Source organism: Carassius gibelio, chromosome A15, assembly GCF_023724105.1.
Source record: "Carassius gibelio isolate Cgi1373 ecotype wild population from Czech Republic chromosome A15, carGib1.2-hapl.c, whole genome shotgun sequence".
Taxonomy (NCBI): domain Eukaryota; kingdom Metazoa; phylum Chordata; class Actinopteri; order Cypriniformes; family Cyprinidae; genus Carassius; species Carassius gibelio.
In genome coordinates, this window is record NC_068385.1 from 6019832 (window position 1) to 6043337 (window position 23506).

General features: G+C 36.1%; 1 protein-coding gene and 1 long non-coding RNA gene across 3 annotated transcripts in view; one reads left to right on the forward strand and one right to left on the reverse strand.

The window, feature by feature from the left end:
- The window catches only part of LOC128029013 (uncharacterized), a 385593-nt gene that overhangs the window by 19123 nt on the left and 342964 nt on the right, over positions 1 to 23506 (reverse strand). For both annotated transcript variants that reach the window (XM_052616458.1, XM_052616457.1), the window contains 3 exons: positions 19625 to 20059; positions 10856 to 11293; positions 5448 to 5858 (listed from right to left, as the gene is read on the reverse strand). In XM_052616458.1, the coding sequence (XP_052472418.1) occupies positions 5448 to 5858; positions 10856 to 11293; positions 19625 to 20059 (1284 nt within the window). The remainder of the gene's footprint in view (positions 1 to 5447; positions 5859 to 10855; positions 11294 to 19624; positions 20060 to 23506) is intronic.
- Positions 1 to 23506, forward strand: part of LOC128029018 (uncharacterized) — a 247494-nt gene that overhangs the window by 17255 nt on the left and 206733 nt on the right. The gene's annotated exons all lie outside the window — the stretch shown is intronic.

Below are 23506 nucleotides of genomic sequence, written 5' to 3' on the forward strand. Positions count from 1 at the left end.
TTCTTTCAAAATGATTTATGCCACTGAATTAGTTAATATGAAGTTAATTAAGTTAATATTAACTGTTTGTGTTCTATCATGACAGTAGATCTGTTGTTTCCTGTGTGTTACATCACATCAGTGTGTGCTGAAAACAGATGAACACAATCACACTGTTCACAGAACAAACAAGAAGCACAGAGAAACAAACACAGAAACTCTCACCTCAGCTGTGAGATGTGGGGCAGACACTGCAGGAATCCCTTCACTTCACTCTCGTCATCTGTCCAGTCTCTCAGCTCTACTGGTTTCTTCTCTGTTTGGAGTTTCAGCACTTCTAGGAGGATGGAGCTCTTTCTCTCTGAGAGCTTTATTCTCCAGACTGCAGGAGCTGACTGATAAATTGGCTGTAATGCTGGAAGGACACTCCTGCCTGTTTGAGTCTCATAGTCCTTCACATGTGAACACAGATCCAGCAGGAAATCAGACTTTTCAATCTGATAATCATAATCATCAAAATAATTCCCATTAAAAGGGAAAGATGTGTAGCTGCACACAGATGTTAATAGTTCAGTGTAAGTTTCTCCTTGATTTGCATCAATCTCTGATGCTGAAACAATCAGTTTCACTAGAAACTTTACAGCAGGTTCTCTCATCGAGTCAAACCTGTGGAGACACACAAATAATTATCACTTCAATGTTCAATGTACAGTATGAACAAAAATACTGCAGATGACGAATTAAATCATTTAAATATAAAATACATATGAGAGCTGATGGAATGATTTGAAAAGATTCAATTGCACTTTGTATTTTAGTTCCTAGTTGCCGACTGTGTAGAGTGCTGTGTTGTAAATATAATCCTAAAGTGAATAAATAGTAAAGTGTAAAGTGTGAAATCTAAACTTATTAAAGTGCGAGTATTTTAAATAATTTCCTTAAAATTCTAATTTAAAATACATGTAACTGGCACATATTGAGTTGATATGAAGGTGAATCTGGGTCAGACAGTTTCTGTTCTGTTCAGACGTTGTGTTTGTGTGCTGACTATCATGACAGTGAACACTTAATATACAGCTCGATTAAAGTCAAGTATTGTGTCCTGTGTCACATTCACGTGCACTTTACATGTGTGATGTTAGTCAGACTAAACAAACTAAAACAATTATTCACTTTTTAATTTGTCACATAAATGACACAGTTACTTTTTTCTGAGGTTCAACTAACCAAACTAGATACTGTGATTGCAGTTTTTCTTTATCTGATATGTATTCATGTTAATCATTTAACAGTCGGCCTCATCATCGTACACATGCTCTGAAAGACAGAGATAATGTGCGATGTACTTTTAATCCTGCAGATACTTGATTATGTATTGTGTAATGTTTACATGAACAGAGAGATGAAGATTGTAGCTTGACTTTGCAAAAACCCACTGAACTGTAACTCGATTATAACTGCACGTGTTAACACTGCTACAATAGAAATATATGAACACAATAATGAATTCTGAGGAGATGTGTAATGTGCAGAGCATAATATGACATATACCGTATGTGTTTGTTAGGGTCTGAATGAAGAATGTGTATCTTTCTTTTAAACATAAACATAAGATAAATAAGTCTTTCACTGAGGTTATTTTCCTTATGTCTTGTTGTAATTAGTCTGATGTTGAGTGCATAAAACCCCGTTTCTCGTGGAGCTGTGCACAGCATTTTTTGTAACTTTGTTTGTGTCTCTGTTTCTGAAGAAGCACGACCAGCACTCGGTCTTCACAGTTTCTTCTATTGTCTCTTTCTGATGGAGTACAGCTTTCAGACACAAATCCAGTATGAATAATCTTCTTCTTTTGTCCCATGATTCAGCTGTTTTATTGTGTGGTACAGCAAATCTAAAGAGTGAACAAGATTCAGTTAGAGAAGTGTTCTTTTAGTAGTTGTGGCCACCTGTGTAATTGGTGTGTTGTAAATGCAAGCCTACAATGAAAATATGATAAAGCAGAGCTGAATTCTAAGGATTTTTTCTACTGACCCAGTCAGGACAGTAGTTCATATATATTTTACTTGCTCTTCCAAAAATGTTATTGTCACAACAACAACAACAACATCAAAACAATAGAAATGGTTATTGCTCTGGTCATTTTTGACCCAGGTAAACTGCTGCTTCCAAGTTGCCATCATGTTTAAAGTGGTGCGTAGTTAAATCTGTATGGTGAAGCTGCACTACCCATAGACAGCGCAGACCAGATGAGAATCACAGATAAAAAAAAAAAAAAGGAAGTAGGGGGGTCCCCCAGATTTTTGTTTAGTAAATAATAATTGACAAATCTGATTAAGCTCACGCAGTTAGGATATGGTACATTTCGTTAATTAATTATTAAAAGTCATTCATGTGATTGAAGTCTGTATTTATGCTCTGAAAATGTAAATGCCTCTGTCAGCGTCAGTGCCAGAGCCAGGGCCATACCTACCAAATGAGGTCCAGATCTCTGTATCTTTCAAATAACAGAGGTTACAAAACAATGACCTCATATTAATTCTGCTTTGTTGCTACAAGAATAAAAAGCCAAGATAACATATCTTCTCATCTGAGATGCATCAGCGGTAGGGGTGTGAGCACCGGCGGCGCCAGGGGGGGTCTTGGGGCGTCTCAAGACCCTGCAAAAAAACGCTCTGACCCCCCATTTGACCCCCCTATCCTCTTCCTGATTAAAAAAAAATATATTTCCGGGATAAAGATTTTTAAAAAATTATCTTCAAACTACACAGAACAATAATAAATAATAATTATTTCGGCATTTATTCGTACACTGAACCGAGAACCGTTTCTGTCAGATGCGTTTGATTCGAGAACCGAGGAGCTGATGATTCTGCGCATGTGTGATTCAGCGTGAAGCAGACCGACACAGAGCGGGTCTGAACCGAACTGATTCTTTTGGTGATTGATTCTGAACTGATTCTGTGCTTATGTTATAATCGCGGGTAAACTGAAGGCTTGAATGAAGGGCAGTCATCGCCAATGACATTACATCGAGCGCAAAAGAACCGGTGAACCGTTTTTTTTTTCAACTGGTTTATTTGATCGAATTGTCAGAAAGAACCGGTTCACTTGAGCACCTGCTCCTTTGCCCCTTAAGTGCCCTTTTGTCAAAGCAAAATTTCCTCGATTTTTTTTTGTAAAACATACCCTTTTATGAATGCCTGCCCACGCCCAATCATAATATTAGTACAATTTATTAATAATAATTTAGCCGTAAATAAAATGACCAACATGACCTTTCACCTGACTGGGACGATTCCTCACGCTGCACGCGCATTTTTTAATTGCTAAAAACACCGTGGCAGCTGGTAAGTGGTGTTTCATTCTCAGCGAAATGATTTTGATGTTTATTTACTTATTATTATTTTACAAGAACGATGTGATGTGAGAACATGCAGATACGTTGCTGTGTGTAGCCTGTAGTGTAGAAGTAACGCTAGCGTGCTGTTTGAAGGAGAAAAGTTTCACAGGCATCGAGGGGTCTGGTCTTTTTTATGTTATTTGACTAAACTTTTATTATATTACAGTACTTATTTATTTTTTAACACATTGAGTGCCTTAAAAATAATTATCACAACACTGGTAAGGCTTATTCGGATTTTCTAATTCTCTGAATTATCATTATAAAAATAAAAACAATTCAGAAATTAATTATATAATTATATTTTAAATGTGACAATTATTTTTTTTCTACAATAGCAACAGTGTTTACTGTAACTGTAACTCGATTATAACTGCACGTGTTAACACTGCTACAATAGAAATATATGAAAACAATCATGAATTCTGTGGAGATGTGCAATGTGCAGAGCATAATATGACATATACTGTATGTGTTTGTTAGGGTCTGAATGAAGAATGTATATCTTTCTATTAAATATAAACAGAAGATAAATAAGTCTTTCACTGAGGTTATTTTCCTTATGTCTCGTTAAAATTAGTCTGATGTTGAGTCTGCAAGACCCCATTTCTCGTGGAGTTGAGCACAGCATTTTTTGTAACTTTGTTTGTGGCTCTGTTTCTGAAGAAACACGACCAGGAGTGTTTCCCCCAAAACCATAGTTGCTAACCTGTTAGCAACTTAGTTGGTTGGCAATGGGAAATTGCATTGCAACCAACAAAGTTACTAACTTAGTTAGCAACTATGGTTTTGGGAAACGCACCCCAGCACTCAGTTTGAGCTTGTCCAAATTGCTTACATTTAATAAATGAGCCTACAATAGCAGAAATAATCATTTTTAATTACAGTTAAAGTTAATATTTGATGAAAATGATAATTCATAATAATGATATGAAAATGGTTAATGAAATCAGAATACATTTTTAAGGGACTGTAGTTTAATTTATTTATATATATGTGCTCATATCTAATGTTTTTTCTTCTAATGTCACATGTAATAATCTCAAGGTTTACTGGGTTTCACCTGATTCTTTCATTCTTTTGTTGTGTGGGTTTGGTGAAGTGCACTAAAAATATCAGATTGTTACGTGTGTCCTCCAAACTGACAAACATCTTAATCAGTAAAGAAAGGTTAGAGTTCAGGACAGGGATGAACTACGGTGCCCCTAAGGAGACATGGTCGGTTCACTTAGTTTTGTTGTGGTCATGATATAATAACTCGTGGGAACATGATATTATGTCGTGGCCTCGAGATGTTATGTGGCCACGAGTTTAATGTGTAAACAAACCTGTGTGACCATAGCAACCCGGGATTATCAGACACGGATTCATTGATGTTTTATTTTGAATTAAGAAATGATTATATTATTTATTATAGAAATTATTACATTAATAAATTATTATATTAACCACAGGCCTTGGCTACGGGGCTGTATTACATGCGATCGTCAGCGTTCAAATAATGTTCATCATGAATAAGTGCATTATATAAAATATAAAAACATGTTTATCCATCCTACAGTCTTGTAAGTCCATTAACTGATCATCCTTTTCTTGTAATATTCGTATATTAGGCTATTATTATTATTATTATTATTATTATTATCAGTTTTATTATCCTATTATTATTGGTCATATTTGTATATTAATTTTCATTCAAATATTCATTCAAATTCTGTGACATTACACGTTATACAGTAAACATAAGTTTTTATGTTTTTGTTTTCTAAAAAATCAACTGAAAATTAAAATGTGAAAGAAAATTAACAAATAATCTAAATCATTTCTTTGAGACATTCTTTCAAAATGATTTAAGCCACTGAATTAGTTAATATTAGGTTAATTAAGTTAATATTAACTGTCAAACAGAGAGTTTCTACAGTGTGTTTGTGTTCTGACTATCATGACAGTAGATCTGTTGTGTCCTGTGTGTTACATCACATCAGTGTGTGCTGAAAACAGATGAACACAATCACACTGTTCACAGAACAAACAAGAAGCACAGAGAAACAAACACAGAAACTCTCACCTCAGCTGTGAGATGTAGGGCAGACACCGCAGGAATCCCTTCACTTCACTCTCTTCATCTGTCCAGTCTCTCAGCTCTACTGGTTTCTTCTCTGTTTGGAGTTTCAGCACTTCTAGGAGGATGGAGCTCTTTCTCTCTGAGAGGTTTATGCTCCAGACTGCAGGAGCTGACTGATAAATTGGCTGTAATGCTGGAAGGACACTCCTGCCTGTTTGAGTCTCATAGTCCTTCACATGTGAACACAGATCCAGCAGAAAATCAGCTCTCTCATAATTCACAGATGATATCAGTTTCATCACAGTTTCTTCTATTGTCTCTTGTTGGTGAATAGCAGCTTGTAGACACAAATCCAGTATGAATAGTCTCTTTCTTTTTATCCACAGTTCAGAAGATTGAACTGGTGCAATAAATCTAAAAAAAAAGTATGAACAAGATTCTGTTAGATGACAAAGGACAGGAAGTGTTAAAAAATGATCAAATGATAGTATTTCAAACACAAACTAATAGAAAATCAGATAATGAACAATAGTGTTTATATTGGTACCATATCAGTAATCAGCCAATTTGTATTATAATTATTGTAATTTTTTTTTTTTACAATTATCAGTTGCAGGAGCCATTTATGGATTTGAGTATTTTTTTCCATACAAGTATGTGTATTATGTCTAGAAGGCAATACAGAGATTGTGATGCAAAGAAAGACAAACAATAGTTTTGACCATGTACATGATAGTGGAATAAATGTTTCTTTTTTTGTTGTTTGTATTACTTAACTGGAAAAAAAAAGAAACTGACTATAAATTTGGATATATTGGATATATTTCAGCACTGAATATTTAATTGTGCATGCTCAACAGGACAAAATACTATAAACACTACAGTACACATATCAGACACCACAAGCAACCATGGAATCCAAGTCAAATAGTCTGGAGTGAAAATGTACACCTGTCTGACTCAAGCAAGACATTTGAGCTGGGGAAGTTGCTATAATTTGATTGGCTAGACACAGACTGACCCCTACTGTTGATTTTATGGAAGCTAAATTACTTAAAAGTATAAATGCTTCTGAGTTCAAATGCAATTTAAAGGGTAAGTTCATCCAAAAATGAAAATGTCATTAATAACTCACCCTTATGCTGTTCCAAACCCGTAAGACTAGGCATGCACCGAAATTTCGGTCACCGAAAATTTTCGGGCGAAAATGGCCTTTTCGGTTTTCGGCCGATAGACTTTTATCACCGAAACAACACGGCCGAAATGTTGTGATGACGCAAACAGAAACCGCAACCTGCACGTGCACCTGCAAAGCGCAGACCACGAGCTCCACGCGACATTCACTTAACACCAGTGAGAACATTCTCTCTCTTCGTATTCCTTTATTCGCAGCACTAAAGCGTCTCCTAACAAAGAGATTAAGACGGACCACGAAGTAAAAACAAAGAAAAGTACAGTCTTATAGAGTCTGTTAGCACACGTCTCACTGAGATCTTTTCGAATCCTCTTCACTTCATCGCGAATGTGCTTGATCCGCGTTATAAAGACCATTACTTGGATGCGGAAATAAGGCAGCGCGCACGAGAAATGATCCAGGCCGCGCTGGATGCGGAGAACCCGCGTGGAGACGAAGAAGCGGCAAGCGCAGGAGACAGATCAGAGCGCAGAAAAAAAGACTGGTCTCTGCACCAGATGAGTGGCATGCACCATCGTTGTCTGATATGTTCAGTGGAATTCTGCAACAAAGTGCCTCAAATAATAATAATACGTTGGCTATTTTGTTCTTAGGCTACTACACACACACACACACACACACAAACATATATACATACATAATATCAGATTGTAGCCATATTTATGCTAGATTTTCTGCTAGATTTCTGCTTTAATTTGATAAAAATGTTTATTTATGCCCTGGCCCTATTTAAATACACTCTCTCACATATGTCTCAAATGTCAGGCAGATGACAAGCTCAACTGCTCAACAGCTAGATGGTTATCTGTCTGAAGTCCCCATCCCCAGAAGTGATAACAGTCTTGCCAACTGGAGAAGTAATGCACTTTCTAGTCCTAAATAGAAAAATTTCAAATGCACTTCACCTAAATGCACTTTGTTTTTATGAGAGAACTGTTCATTTTAAAACCTTTCTGCAGGCCAGTGGGCCTGTACATTATTATTAAATATACACATGAGTGGGATACATTTTTTGTTTGAATTTTATTTTATACTGTGCATTGTTGCAATGTGCTTAATAAATATTTGCATCATTTGTAATTAAGTTTTTTTAATGTTTTTTTTTTTAAATAAGTTATGTAATTGTAATTATCTTTGAAACTTTAATATTAATTTATGCAATTGCAATGTCTTAATTTTAGTAAAGTTAGTACACTGTCATAGCAATAAATGCAATGGTACTAATAATTGGCATAATTTCTTTCGGTGTTTCGGTTTCGGTTTTCGGCCTTGGTTTTCTCTTTTTCGGTTTTCGGTTTCGGCCAAGAATTTTCATTTCGGTGCATCCCTACGTAAGACCTCCTTTTATCTTTGGAACACAGTTTAAGATATTTTAGATTTAGTCCGAGAGCTCTCAGTCCCTCCATTGAAACTGTGTGTACGGTATACTGTCCATGTCCAGAAAGGTAAGAAAAACATCATCAAAGTAGTCCATGTGACATCAGAGGGTCCGTTGGAATTTTTTGAAGCATCGAAAATACATTTTGGTCCAAAAATAGCAAAAACAACGACTTTATTCAGCATTGTCTTCTCTTCCGTGTCTGTGTGAGAGAGAGTTCAAATCAAAGCAGTCTGGATATCCATTTCGCGAATGAATCATTAATTTCACCAAATCGAACTGAATCGTTTTAAACGATTCGCATCTCTAATACGCATTTATCCACAAATGACTTAAGCTGTTCACTTTTTAATGTGGCTGACACTCCCTCTGAGTTCAAACAAACCAATATCCCGGAGTAATACACTGACTTGTTCACGAGTGAAGAACCGGTTGCATCGGTTTTCGGCTCACCAGTAGTTCTTTCGGACAGTTCGATTCAATAAACGGGTTGAAGAAAACGGTTCACCGGTTCTTTTGCGCTCGACGTAATGGCGTCATTTGCGATGATTGCCCTTGATTCAAGCCTTCGGTTTACCTGCGCTCATAACACTAGCACAGAATCAGTTCAGAATCAATCACAAAAAGAATCAGTTAAGTTCATACTCTCTGTGTGTTGGTCTGCTTCACGCTGAATCACACATGCACAGTATCATCAGCTCCTCGGTTCACGAATCGGATGCGTCTGACAGAACCGGTTCTTCACTCGTGAACGAGTCAGTCTATTGTTCGTTATCTGGCTCGGCTCTGTGTTCATCTTCACAGCAGTTCAGTCAGTGTACTGTTTAAGTGCATGCATTACTCCTCCGGGATATTGGTTTGTTTGAATTAAGAGGGAGTGTCAGCCACATTAAAAACTGAACAGCTTAAGTCATTTGTGGATAAATGCGTATTAGAGATGCGAATCGTTTAAAACAATTCAGTTCGATTTGGTGAACTGAATGATTCGTTCGCGAACCGGATATCCAGATTGCTTTGATTTGAACTCTCTCTCACAACAGACACGGAAGAGAAGACAATGCTGAATAAAGTCGTCGTTTAAGTAATTTTTGGACCAAAATGTATTTTCGATGCATCAAAAAAATTCCAACGGACCCTCTGATGTCACATGGACTACTTTGATGATGTTTTTCTTATCTTTCTGGACATGGACAGTATACCGTACACACAATTTCAATGGAGGGACTGAGAGCTCTCGGACTAAATCTAAAATATCTTAAACTGTGTTCCCAAGATAAAAGGAGGTCTTACATGTTTGGAACAGCAGAAGGGTGAGTTATTAATGACATAATTTTCATTTTTGGATGAACTAACCCTTTAAGTGTCAATTTTTCGAAACTGAACGATTTATCATAAAAATGTTTTTAATAAAAAACCTTTCCTTAAATGTATGGTTTGGTAGGATAGGACATTATTTGGCCGAGATAAAACCATTTGAAATTCTGGAATCTGAGGGTGCACAAAAATCGAAGTATTGAGACAAATCACCTTTAAAGTTGTACAAACTAGTCCTCACTGCTATTCTATTTCTGTCATAAGCACTTGTTATGAGGTTTGTACAATGAAGATCCAAATGCAGCTTCATTAAAGGTTAATCCAGAGTAGAATGGCAATGGAGTAGAGAGGAGAGTCCTCTGGTGGATGTCCAGGACACTCCAGCTGGTGATCCTGACAGAAGGGCACTTTAAAGTTGTCCAAACTAGTGATGCTTTGGTCGTCTCATAACCCGCGGTTAATCAACGGGTCGGATTGGGGTGGGTAAAGAAATTGTCCCTTTATTTGAGGGGCGGGTCATTTAAAACAAAAAATAAATAAAAAAACTTGTATGTTGCGTGCAATTCTCTATAGCCTATATTAAATATTTGTAATATCTATTTTTATATTTTATTAGGTTCTCTGATAAGGTTACGATACGAAGGCATATGTAGCGACGTGACTTGTGTGATGTCCCCAAACCTTTGGCATCACGTGATACGTCACAAAAGCGCCAAGCAGCTCCCGCCGCCAGCCAGGACAACAGAAACAGAGAAATAAAAGTGAAGAATGAAGACGAGGTGTGGGAGAAATTGAGGTTGGGAATTTACATCATTAAAAAGAAAAAATGTTAACAAAACCATAGTTGACCAATGCTGAAATTTTGGTACTGTTTATATAAATGTTTATTCTGTGCTGAGGAACAGAATGGGCCATCTAACCAATCAGAGCAGAGTGGGCTCTCAGAAAGGAGGGGTTTAGAGGGACTATATCCATGAACAAACCACTTCAGAAACTGTCAGAAAAGAGATGAAACTGCAAAGTTTTTTATAAGGGGAAAAAATATTTTACCTTGGATGCATGTAAACTTATTGCAGGAGACCTCTAAAACAAAATTAGGAACCTTTAAAATAGCTTAATTTGGGCTATTTAAATAATCAGAGAAAATATCATCCTGTGCTGTAATCACACTGTTTTTTTTAATTATTTTTTTAGGTGTCCTTTTGTCCATGTCATTTGTACTATGTAAAACATCTTTATAAAGTACATTTGAGAAATTAGTTGTAAAAATAAATGATTATTGGAATAATTGTTTAGAAATTCTAAGGAAATTGACAAAATATGTTGTGCCCATAACTGAGCAATGGTGATAAATCAACATTGGGTAAGTAAATTTAAAGTTATACTATTTACAGAAAACAGATTTTGTATCTATAAAGAGATTGTATACTCTGTAATATCATTCTCACAAAAACAATTACACTAGATTTGACACTAGTTTTATCCCATATCAAATTACATGTAAAGGCAGTATTTAACACAGACCTTAATTCAGAGATGTAGGGCAGACACTGCAGGAATCCCTTCACTTCACTCTCTTCATCTGTCCAGTCTCTCAGCTCTACTGGTTTCTTCTCTGTTTGGAGTTTCAGCACTTCTAGGAGGATGGAGCTCTTTCTCTCTGAGAGATCTATGCTCCAGACTGCAGGAGCTGACTGATAAATTGGCTGTAATGCTGGAAGGACACTCCTGCCTGTTTGAGTCTCATAGTCCTTCACATGTGAACACAGATCCAGCAGGAAATCAGATTGAATAATCTGATAAACAGGATTAAAATAATCCTGATTAAAAGGGAAAGATGTGTAGCTGCACACAGATGTTAATAGTTCAGTGTAAGTTTCTCCTTGATTTGCATCAGTCTCTGATGCTGAAACAATCAGTTCCAGTAGAAACTTTACAGCAGGTTCTCTCTTCAAGTCAAACCTGTGGAGACACAGAAATAATAATCACTTCAATGTTCAATGTACAGTATGAACAAAAATGCTGCAGGTGACGAATTAAATCATTTCAATATAAAACACATATGAGAGCTGATGGAATGATTTGAAAAGATTCAATTGCACTTTGTATTTTAGTTCTACTTGCTGACTGCGTAGAATGCTGTGTTTTAAATATAATCCTAAAGTGAATAAATAGTAAAGTGTAAAGTGTGAAATCTAAACTTATTAAAGTGCGAGTATTTTAAATAATTTCCTTATAATTCTAATTTTAAATACATGTAACTGGCACATATTCAGTTGATATGAAGGTGAATCTGGGTCAGACAGTTTCTGTTCTGTTCAGACGTTGTGTTTGTGTGCTGACTATCATGACAGTGAACACTTAATATACAGCTCGATTAAAGTCAAGTATTGTGTCCTGTGTCACATTCACGTGCACTTTACATGTGTGATGTTAGTCAGACTAAACAGACTAAAACAATTATTCACTTTTTAATTTGCCACATAAATGACACAGTTACTTTTTTCTGAAGTTCAACTAACCAAACTAGATACTGTGATTGCAGTTTTTCTTTATCTGATATGTATTCATGTTAATTATTTAACAGTCGGCCTCATCATCGTACACATGCTCTGAAAGACAGTTAGGGCCCTATCTTGCACCCAGCGCAATTGACTTTGTACACCGACGCATGTGTCATTCCTATTTTGCACCCGCGCAAAGCGCGCTTTTCCCTCCACAGAAGCACGTCGCTAAACTAGTGAATGAACTTGCGCTCCCTGGGCGGTTCAGCGCAAAAAAAGGAGGCGTGTTCCGGCGCAAACAATCCCTGGTGCTATTTTGCTGTTCCATTAACCCTTTCGAGTCGATTAACGCATATATGCGTTTTGAGTCATTTTCACCTGATATCCCCGAAAAGAACTTAAATTACACTCTCAGTTTTAATCGTACAGATAAGAGCAATACATCAATCGAATCTGTAAAGGGTCTAGTTTTTTTTGGATACAGACATAATAACAAAAAACCTTTGTGCACTTATAAAATAAAGATAACAAACAAGGTGCGCTGTCTACAGTCTTTGTCTCCGCTGATCGTCATGTACAAACATTTCATTAAAATGAACTGTAACTCCGTGAATACTCAACGAAGAGACATGAGAGAGATATCTATAGAAAGCCTGGAATGTCTACTTTTAAACTAAACAAGTGCTGCCGATAACAAATATTCTGAGATAAAGTAATCCACATGAAAACAACGCGATGTATGTTTTTCATATCTCCGCTCATTATATCTAATGTGACCACGCCCCTGCGCTGAACGCGCTATTCAGATTCAAACTGAAGCGCGCGGCTTGAATACGCCCACACAGAAGAAAAAGCAGCCAGACTATTCTTCAAGTTTTTATTTTATTTTACTGTTTGCTTCGCGATGAGAGGACTAAGACATAATTCACCCCCAAAAGATGTGATGTGGTTGAGGATTTGAGAAATGGATTTCCTCAGAAAAAAGAATGAAGCACTTTATTCAGCAGAGATCATAAACATGAGTAAGTCTCTTTTTATTTATTTGTACTAGTTTTCACATAACGTGTAAACATTTTACTAGTTAGACTTTTTACAAATACTTTTTCCAAACTATAATTCCTGACTTAATGTATAATCAAGTGAAACATTATGAAGTTTCAATAACAATATACAATACTATACCATTCAAAAGCTTGATGTAAATAATATAAATGTGACAAATAGAGATAACTCTAACAAATGTAAAAACAATGCTGTTCTTTCGATTTATTCCCCCTAAAAAAAACCTGAAAAATATTATCAGCTCTTTTCAACATTAATAATAATAATAATAATAATAATGATAATAAACGGGGTTTATTTGGTAGAAAATAAGATTGTTAAAAGGATTTCTGAAGGATTGTGTGACTAGAGAAAGGATGCCAAAAAATTTGAAAGTCAGCTTTGATTGTTCCTAATAAACCGTTTAACTGCTCCCCCAAGTGGATATTAAATTATGTTGTGGGATAATTAAATATATTCTTAATAAACTACAAACATAAAATTATATACTTTTATTTTGTTCTCACATTCTTTCTTGTAAGTCCTCCCTCAGAGTGGCACAGTTGAATGAGAGGCTCATTATGCAGCTCATTATGCAGGCCTTTGTCTTCTCAGGTGTAAATCACAATGATATTCATGATAGTTGACGCCTACTCGCATATGACTTTTACCAACAAAAAGTGTTTTAGAAAATTTAAATCAATATATTGTTTTCTGTGAGTAAACAAGATGATTTTCACATCATTCAGAAAGAAAAATTCTAGGCTACAAGCTCCAGTTCTCAACTTTTCCGGCAACCAATTTTATGTATGTGTTTTATTGCCTTATTCAAGTGATTTAACATTTTTAGTTTTTCACTAACCATGCATAACATTTTTTTTCTCAAAAATACAATCATGTACATGCATGCATTTCACATATTATTATAGCCCAGTTTGTGCTGATTACAGTGATATTAGACTTTACCCATTTAGATATTTATAAGAAACTGAAAAAAGCACAAATGTCAGGGCATGACAAAACTTCTCAAGGCCCCAAAAATACCCTTAGACTCCAGAGGGTTAAACAATTGCGCCACTGACCAGAAAAAAACTAGTCTAAAGTCAGTGGCGCGTTGCGCGTTGTTCATTATGCTATTTTAAGGGCGCATTCTTGACCATAATGTATAGCGTGCACAACGCGCATACACTTTGCTCATGTAATCTACACAGATGCAACAGTTATTTTTGCAAATCATAAATTGTTACACTAAAAAAAATATTAACACATGAGATGACGGAAATCATTGTGGTGTATTTTGGGTGGGTTTCTCCCATCCCCATACAACACAACTTCTCTGTCTTTCACTGCTCTTACAAGAACATCAGTCTCCTCGGCTGTGAACCGCTCCTGGCGTGCGCCTGGTAAATACGCCATAATAATAGCAATCCATAATGGAACTTGCGCACCTGCTTTTAAAGGGAATGTTGGATGACGCTCTGATTGGTTTATTTCACGTTACGCCCAAACCACACCTATGAATAATGAAGCTACTTCAGACCAACCCACTTAAGATTTGCGCCGGGCGCAAGAGCCATTTATCCCGCCGGCAAAATAGCAACAGCGCCGAGTCCCGCCCACAAAGTTACTTGCGCTTCGCGCTTTGACACTTGCGTTTCAGATCGTTAAAATAGGGCCCTTAATGTGCAATGTACTTTTAATAATATTCGATTATGTATTGTGTGATGTTAACATGAACAGAGAGATGAAGATTGTAGCTTGACTTTGCAAAAACCCACTGTACTGTAACTCGATTATAACTGTACGTGTTAACACTGCTACAATAGAAATATATGAACACAATCATGAATTCTGTGGAGATGTGTAATGCGCAGAGCATAATATGACATATACTGTATGTGTTTGATAGGGTCTGAATGAAGAATGTTTATCTTTCTTTTAAATATAAACACAAGATAAATAAGTCTTTCACTGAGGTTATTTTCCTTATGTCTTGTTATAATTAGTCTGATGTTGAGTGCATAAAACCCCGTTTCTCGTGGAGCTGTGCACAGCATTTTTTGTAACTTTGTTTGTGGCTCAGTTTCTAAAGAAGCACGACCAGCACTCGGTCTGAGCTTGTCCAAATTGCTTAGATTTAATAAATGAGCCTACAATAGAATATCATTTTTAATTACAGTTAAAGTCAATATTTAATGAAATTGATCATTCATAATAATGATATGAAAATGGTTAATGAAATCAGAATAATATATATATATATATGTGCTCATATCTAATGTTGGTAACACTTTAGAATACTGTTTCTTACTTACTACATAACTAATAAGGAATTATTGAAGAACTAAAAGGTGATTATTCATTAACACTTGACTCACTACTGTTAACTACTAAGGAAGATGAGTCAATTAATCAGTATGTAATATAATTTTATGATTATGTTAAGTAACAGTTAGCTAATCAATAACTAATGTATTCTGTCATACCTCCTGAAGAACTACTATTAATTATCTACTAGTTAGGGTTCAAGAAAAATAACTAGGGATGCACCGAAATGAAAATTCTTGGCCGAAACCGAAAACCGAAAAAGAGAAAACCAAGGCCGAAAACCGAAACCGAAACACCGAAATAAATTATGCCAATTATTAGTACCATTGCATTTATTGCTATGACCGTGTACTAACTTTACTAAAATTAAGACATTGCAATTGCATAAATTAATATTAAAGTTTCAAAGATAATTACAATTACATAACTTATTTAAAAAAAAAAAAACATAAAAATACATAATTACAAATGATGTAAATATTTATTAAGCACATTGCAACAATGCACAGTATAAAATAAAATTCAAACTAAAAATTTATCCCACTCATGTGTATATTTAATAATAATGTACAGGCCTACTGGCCTGCAGAAAGGTTTTAAAATGAACAGTTCTCTCATAAAAACAAAGTGCATTTAGGTGAAGTGCATTTGAAATTTTTCTATGTAGGACTAGAAAGTGCATTACTTCTCCAGTTGGCAAGACTGTTATCACTTCTGCGGATGGGGACAGATAACCATCTAGCTGTTGAGCAGTTGAGCTTGTCATCTGCCTGACATTTGAGAAATATTTGAGAGAGTGTATTTAAATAGGGCCAGGGCATAAATAAACATTTTTATCAAATTAAAGCAGAAATCTAGCAGAAAATCTAGCATAAATATGGCTACAATCTGATATTATGTATGTATATATGTTTGTGTGTGTGTATAAGAACAAAATAGCCAACGTATTATTATTATTTGAGGCACTTTCTTGCAGAATTCCCGTGAACATATCAGACAACGATGGTGCATACCCCTCATCTGGTGCAGAGACCAGTCTTTTCTGCGCTCTGATCTGTCTCCTGCGCTTGGCGCTTCTCCGTCTCCACGCGGGTTCTCCGCATCCAGCGCGGCCTGGATCATTTCTCGTGCGCGCTGCCTTATTTCCGCATACAAGTAATGGTCTTTATAACGCGGATCATGCACATTCGCGATGAAGTGCAGAGGATCCGAAAAGATCTCAGTGAGACGTGTGCTAACAGACTCTATAAGACTGTACTTTTCTTTGTTTTTACTTCGTGGTCCGTCTTAATCTCTTTGTTAGGAGACGTTTTAGTGCTGCGAATAAAGGAATACGAAGAGAGAGAATGTTCTCACTGGTGTTAAGTGAATGTCGCGTGGAGCTCGTGGTCTGCGCTATGCAGGTGCACGTGCAGGTCGCAGTTTCTGTTTGCGTCATCACAACATTTCGGCCGTGTTGTTTCGGTGATAAAAGTCTATCGGCCGAAAACCGAAAAGGCCATTTTCGGCCGAAAATTTTCGGTGGCCGAAATTTCGGTGCATCCCTAAAAATAACTATGAAGTAACTACTAATGAACAGTTTTACACAATTACATTGAATTGTGACCCTTTCATATAAATGTTATTAGCAGTAGTAGTAGTTGTATGAAAATGCAATATTAATAAATGCAATACATTTTATAGAGGTTTTGCCTGTGTAGTGAATTGTTTTGTGAGTGTGTTTTGTAAGAAATCAGCTTCCAATAGATACCCCACCTCGACTCCAGTGCCTTGCGATAATTACCTTAGTTTTTATATTTTATATACAGTACTGTATGTGTGCCTCATCAGCATATACCACATTATCATTAATTCAATTTCTGTATGTAAGGCACAGCTTGAGGAAAAGTGAAAACAGAGGTATCCAATTTGTAATTAATAAAGAATTATCAGATAATTCCTGAAGAATTACTTAGAATCTGAAACAGTATTCTAAAGTGAAGACATAGGCAACCCATTAGTAATTAATAAAGAATTATCAGATAATTTTGCAGGACTTACTTAGAACCTGAAACAGAATTCTAAAGTGAACCTATTAGTAAATAATAATAAACTACATCATTTTGACTAAAATCTGTTTATTTCAAATGAGAACATTTCTTAATACAGCTTATTTTATTCCATTTTAACATGTATACTGCCCACATTTTAACTAATTTAACAAACATTTCATAATCAAAAGTTAAACATTTAGAAGCAAATAAATTCCAAATCCAAAAACCATATTTAATTTCCAATATAAGCTAATAAGTGGGCTGTAACAAAGTTGCTACCGTAGTAGTACTTTATACTTGTCCTTTTACTCAAGTAATTTTGAAAATGAATAGGCCTACTTATTATTTTACTGGAGTAATATTTTATTGGGGTATCTGTACTTTTACGCAAGTACTTGTGGGACACATCCTGAGTATTATAGTGATTATTTGCGTATAACTGTTCAGTAGTAGTTATTTCATAGTTATTTTTCTTGAACCTTAACTAGTAGATTTTTAATAGTAGTTCTTCAGGAGGTATGATAGAATATATTAGTTACTGATTAGCTAAATGTTACTTAACATAATCATAAAATTATATTACATACTGATTAGTTAACATCTTTCTTAGTAGTTAACATTAGTGAGTTAAGTGTTAATGAATAATCACCTGTTAGTTCTTCAATAATTCCTTATTAGTTATGTAGTAAGTAAGAAACAGTATTCTAAAGTTTTTTGTTCTAATGTCACATGTAATAATCTCAAGGTTTACTGGGTTTCACCTGATTCTTTGATTCTTTTGTTGTGTGTGTTTGGTGAAGTGCACTAAAAATATCAGATTGTTACGCGTGTCCTCCAAACTGACCCTCTTCTTAATCAGTAAAGAAAGGTTAGTGTTCGGGACAGGGATCAACTACGGTGCCTGTTTTGTTGTGGTCATGAATAACTCGTTTTATGTCGTGGCCTCGAGATGTTATGTGGCAACGAGTTTAATGTGTAAACAAACCTGCGTGACCATAGCAACCTGGGATTATCAGAGATGGATTCATTAATGTTTTATTTTGAATTAATAAATTATAATATTTATTATAGAAATTATTACATTAATAAATTATTATATTAACCACTTCAGGTTGGTGGAGAGTTCCTGCCTCAAGTGGAGGAGTTCAGGTATCTTGGAGTCTTGTTCACGAGTGAGGGAAGGATGGAACGTGAGATTGACAGACGGATCGGTGCAGCTTCTGCAGTAATGCGGTCGCTGTACCGGTCTGTCGTGGTGAAGAAGGAGCTGAGCTGTAAAGCAAAGCTCTCGATTTACCGGTCAATCTACGTTCCTACTCTCACCTATGGTCATGAGCTGTGGGTCATGACCGAAAGGACAAGATCCCGGATACAGGCGGCCGAAATGAGCTTTCTCCGTCGGGTGGCTGGGCGCTCCCTTAGAGATAGGGTGAGAAGCTCGGTCACTCGGGAGGAGCTCAGAGTAGAGCCGTTGCTCCTCCACATCGAGAGGAGCCAGCTGAGGTGGCTCGGGCATCTATTTCGGATGCCTCCTGGACGCCTTCCCAGGGAGGTGTTTCAGGCACGTCTCACCGGGAGGAGACCCCGGGGAAGACCTAGGACACGCTGGAGGGACTATGTCTCCCGGCTGGCCTGGGAACGCCTCGGGGTCCCCCCGGAAGAGCTGGAAGAAGTGGCTAGGGAGAGGGAAGTCTGGGCGTCTCTGCTTAGACTGTTGCCCCCGCGACCCGGCCCCGGATAAGCGGAAGATGATGGATGGATGGATGGATGGATGGATATATTAACCACAGGCCTTGGCTACCGGGCTGTATTACATGCGATTGTCAGCGTTCAAATAAAGTTTATCATGAATAAATGTTACCTCAAGTGCATAATATAAAATATATTATGTCGTCCTTTTCTCTTAATATTTGTATATTAGGCTATTATTGTTATTATTATTATATATAATTATTTTTTATTATTATCAGTTTTATTATCCTATTATTATTGATTATATTTGTATATTATTGGTCATATTTTTATATTCATTTTCATTCAAATATTCATTCAAATTCTGTGACATTCCACATTAAGTCATTTTTTATATTTTTGTTTTCTAAAAAATCAATTAAAACTTAAAATGTGAAATAAAATGAACAAATAATAATAATATTCTTTCAAAATGAGTTAAGCCACGGAATTAGTTAATATTAAGTTAATTAAGTTAATATTAACTGTCAAACAGAGAGTTTGTACAGTGTGTTTGTGTTGTGACTATCATGACAGTAGAGCTGTTGTGTCCTGTGTGTTACATCACATCAGTGTGTGCTGAAAACAGATGAACACAATCACACTGTTCACAGAACAAACAAGAAGCACAGAGAAACAAACACAGAAAGTCTCACCTCAGCTGTGAGATGTAGGGCAGACACTGCAGGAATCCCTTCACTTCACTCTCTTCATCTGTGCAGTCTCTCAGCTCTACTGGTTTCTTCTCTGTTTGGAGTTTCAGCACTTCTAGGAGGATGGAGCTCTTTCTCTCTGAGAGCTTTATTCTCCAGACTGCAGGAGCTGACTGATAAATTGGCTGTAATGCTGGAAGGACACTCCTGCCTGTTTGAGTCTCATAGTCCTTCACATGTGAACACAGATCCAGCAGGAAATCAGATTGAACAGCTTGATGGTGAGTATAGTTTTCACTGAAGGGGAAAGATGTGTAGCTGCACACAGATGTGAACAGCTCTGTGTAATTTTCTCCAGTCGTTTTATCAAACTCTGACGCTGAAACAATCAGATTCACCAGAAACTGGACAGATGTTTTCTTCTCATAGAAATCAAATCTGTGGAGACACAAATGTAAACACACTTCAATGTCTAGTGCTGGATAATATGAAATATGAGAGCAGATTGATAAGTAAAACATTCATCTTTACAATAATAATAAATAGATAATTAGGTCTATGGCACCGATCTATATAAAGACTCGTGGTGAAGCCACTGTTTGAGCATCATCTTACTATTCTCTAGCAGCAGAGAGAATCACTGACTGACAGACAAAACACTGAATCAGAAATTAATTTGATGTATATTAATAAGAAATATTATGATAAGCATTTGTTACTAAAATGTACTATATTGGATTGAAATATAAAGTTTATCATCATGCATCATCTTGGAAATAAAGCTTCATGTCTGTACCACATATAGTAAGCATTATTTCAGTAAAAAAAAAGGTTTTCCTTTATTTAAAGAAACACAGCGTACAATAAACATTAACCTCAAAGGGAGAGATGCATAGTACTGGGTTTTAGCTCAAGAATTAATTTTCACCCGTAGTCCATGGACAGGCTGATGTTAAGCTAAAATATATAAAACATACACGAGTAATAAGATTTACACTTGCCCAAAAAAAATAATAATTTTACAAAAGTTAATGTAAGGTGTACAAAGTTTATGTAAGAATGTACAAAAGTTAATGCATAACAAATAAGTTATGCATGTATTTTATGTCCTGATTAAGCAACATCTATTTCAGACTCTTCAAGATCACAAGATTTCTATGGCATTTCACTAGCATTAAAGCTTCCATCAGAGTAAAAATGTTATGTTGAATAATAATTAATTTAACCAACATTTAAATCATTAACTGCCTCAAAATGCATGATGTTAACAAAATTATAGTTGAAACATTTGCAGTTTGCCAAACTTTTTTTGGCTTTTACAAAGTGATAAACCTCACATCTTTAAAGGCACATAATCTTTTTTTCTATCCACATTAATAACTCTGTTTATGCAGCATAAAAAAAATCTGTCAGTTTTCGCATTAGTCTGAACAATTCATTCTCTGTCAGCAGGTGTCACTTCTGGAGCGTCAGAACTAGAGCGGTTTCCCTGGTAACGACAGCACTGCACTCACAAACACTACTTTATCAGACACTGAGATGAGGAACAACATTTTAAGTTACTCACAGCTCCACTAACATCACTACTGGACCATAATCAATTCAGTCAGTTTATGAGATGGTGTGAAGTGTAGTTCTACAATTTATTTTTGCCAATAATCCTAACTGAGAGCAGAAAATATGAAAAGAAGATGAGTAGTGATTCTCAATGAGACTCTCACCTCAGCTGTGAGATGTAGGGCAGACACTGCAGGAATCCCTTCACTTCACTCTCTTCATCTGTGCAGTCTCTCAGCTCTACTGGTTTCTTCTCTGTTGGGAGTTTCAGCACTTCTAGGAGGATGGAGCTCTTTCTCTCTGAGAGCTTTATTCTCCAGACTGCAGGAGCTGACTGATAAATTGGCTGTAATGCTGGAAGGACACTCCTGCCTGTTTGAGTCTCATAGTCCTTCACATGTGAACACAGATCCAGCAGGAAATCAGATTGAACAGCTTGATGGTGAGTATAATTTTCATTGAAGGGGAAAGATGTGTAGCTGCACACAGATGTGAACAGCTCAGTGTAATTTTCTCCAGTCGTTTGATCAAACTCTGATGCTGAAACAATCAGATTCACCAGAAACTGGACAGATGTTTTCTTCTCATAGAAATCAAATCTGTGGAGACACAAATGTAAACACACTTCAATGTCTAGTGCTGGATAATATGAAATATGAGAGCAGATTGATAAGAAAAACATTCATCTTTACAATAATAATAAATAGATAATTAGGTCTATGGCACCGATCTTTATAAAGACTCGTGGTGAAGCCACTGTTTGAGCGTCATCTTACTATTCTCTAGCAGCAGAGAGAATCACTGACTGACAGACAAAACACTGAATCAGAAATTAATTTGATGTATATTAATAAGAAATATTATGATAAGCATTTGTTACTAAAATGTACTATATTGGATTGAAATATAAAGTTTATCATCATGCATCATCTTGGAAATAAAGCTTCATGTCTGTACCACATATAGTAAGCATTATTTCAGTAAAAAAAAAGGTTTTCCTTTATTTAAAGAAACACAGCGTACAATAAACATTAACCTCAAAGGGAGAGATGCATAGTACTGGGTTTTAGCTCAAGAATTAATTTTCACCCGTAGTCCATGGACAGGCTGATGTTAAGCTAAAATATATAAAACATACACGAGTAATAAGATTTACACTTGCCCAAAAAAAAATTTTTTTTTACAAAAGTTAATGTAAGGTGTACAATGTTTATGTAAAAATGTACAAAAGTTAATGCATAACAAATAAGTTATGCATGTATTTTATGTCCTGATTAAGCAACATCTATTTCAGACTCTTCAAGATCACAAGATTTCTATGGCATTTCACTAGCATTAAAGCTTCCATCAGAGTAAAAATGTTATGTTGAATAATAATTAATTTAACCAACATTTAAATCATTAACTGCCTCAAAATGCATGATGTTAACAAAATTATAGTTGAAACATTTGCAGTTAGCCAAACTTTTTTTGGCTTTTACAAAGTGATAAACCTCACATCTTTGAAGGCACATTATCTTTTTATTTATCCACATTAATAACTCTGTTTATGCAGCATAAAAAAAATCTGTCAGTTTTCGCATTAGTCTGAACAATTCATTCTCTGTCAGCAGGTGTCACTTCTGGAGCCTCAGAACTAGAGCGGTTTCCCTGGTAACGACAGCACTGCACTCACAAACACTACTTTATCAGACACTGAGATGAGGGACAACATTTTAAGTTACTCACAGCTCTACTAACGGCACTTTTCTGAGAGGATGTGAAATGTAGTTCTACTCTGTATACTTTTTTTTCTATTTATTTTAGCCAATAATCCTAACTGAGAGCAGAATATATGGAAGCAAAAGAGTAATGTTTTCAGAAGAAACTCTCACCTCAGCTGTGAGATGTAGGGCAGACACTGCAGGAATCCCTTCACTTCACTCTCTTCATCTGTCCGGTCTCTCAGCTCTACTGGTTTCTTCTCTGTTTGGAGTTTCAGCACTTCTAGGAGGATGGAGCTCTTTCTCTCTGAGAGATCTATGCTCCAGACTGCAGTGGTATAAGGAATGAAGCATTATTAGGTTTCACTTAATTAAGGCGTCCTTGTTAGAGTGTAATTATGCATATAAATACTGAATAATATCAGTGGTGTAATGTAATGGAATAATTATACTTTGTTACAGTACTTAATTATTTTTGGGAGTATCTGTACTTTACTTTGTCAGAAGAACACAGACTGCTAGAAAGCAGTTTGATGAATCAGTGGTCTGGCATTTGCAAAGTTAGACTCCTAAAAACACCTTTGCTCATGTGCAAACAAGTGTACGCACAACAGGGACTGGCTGG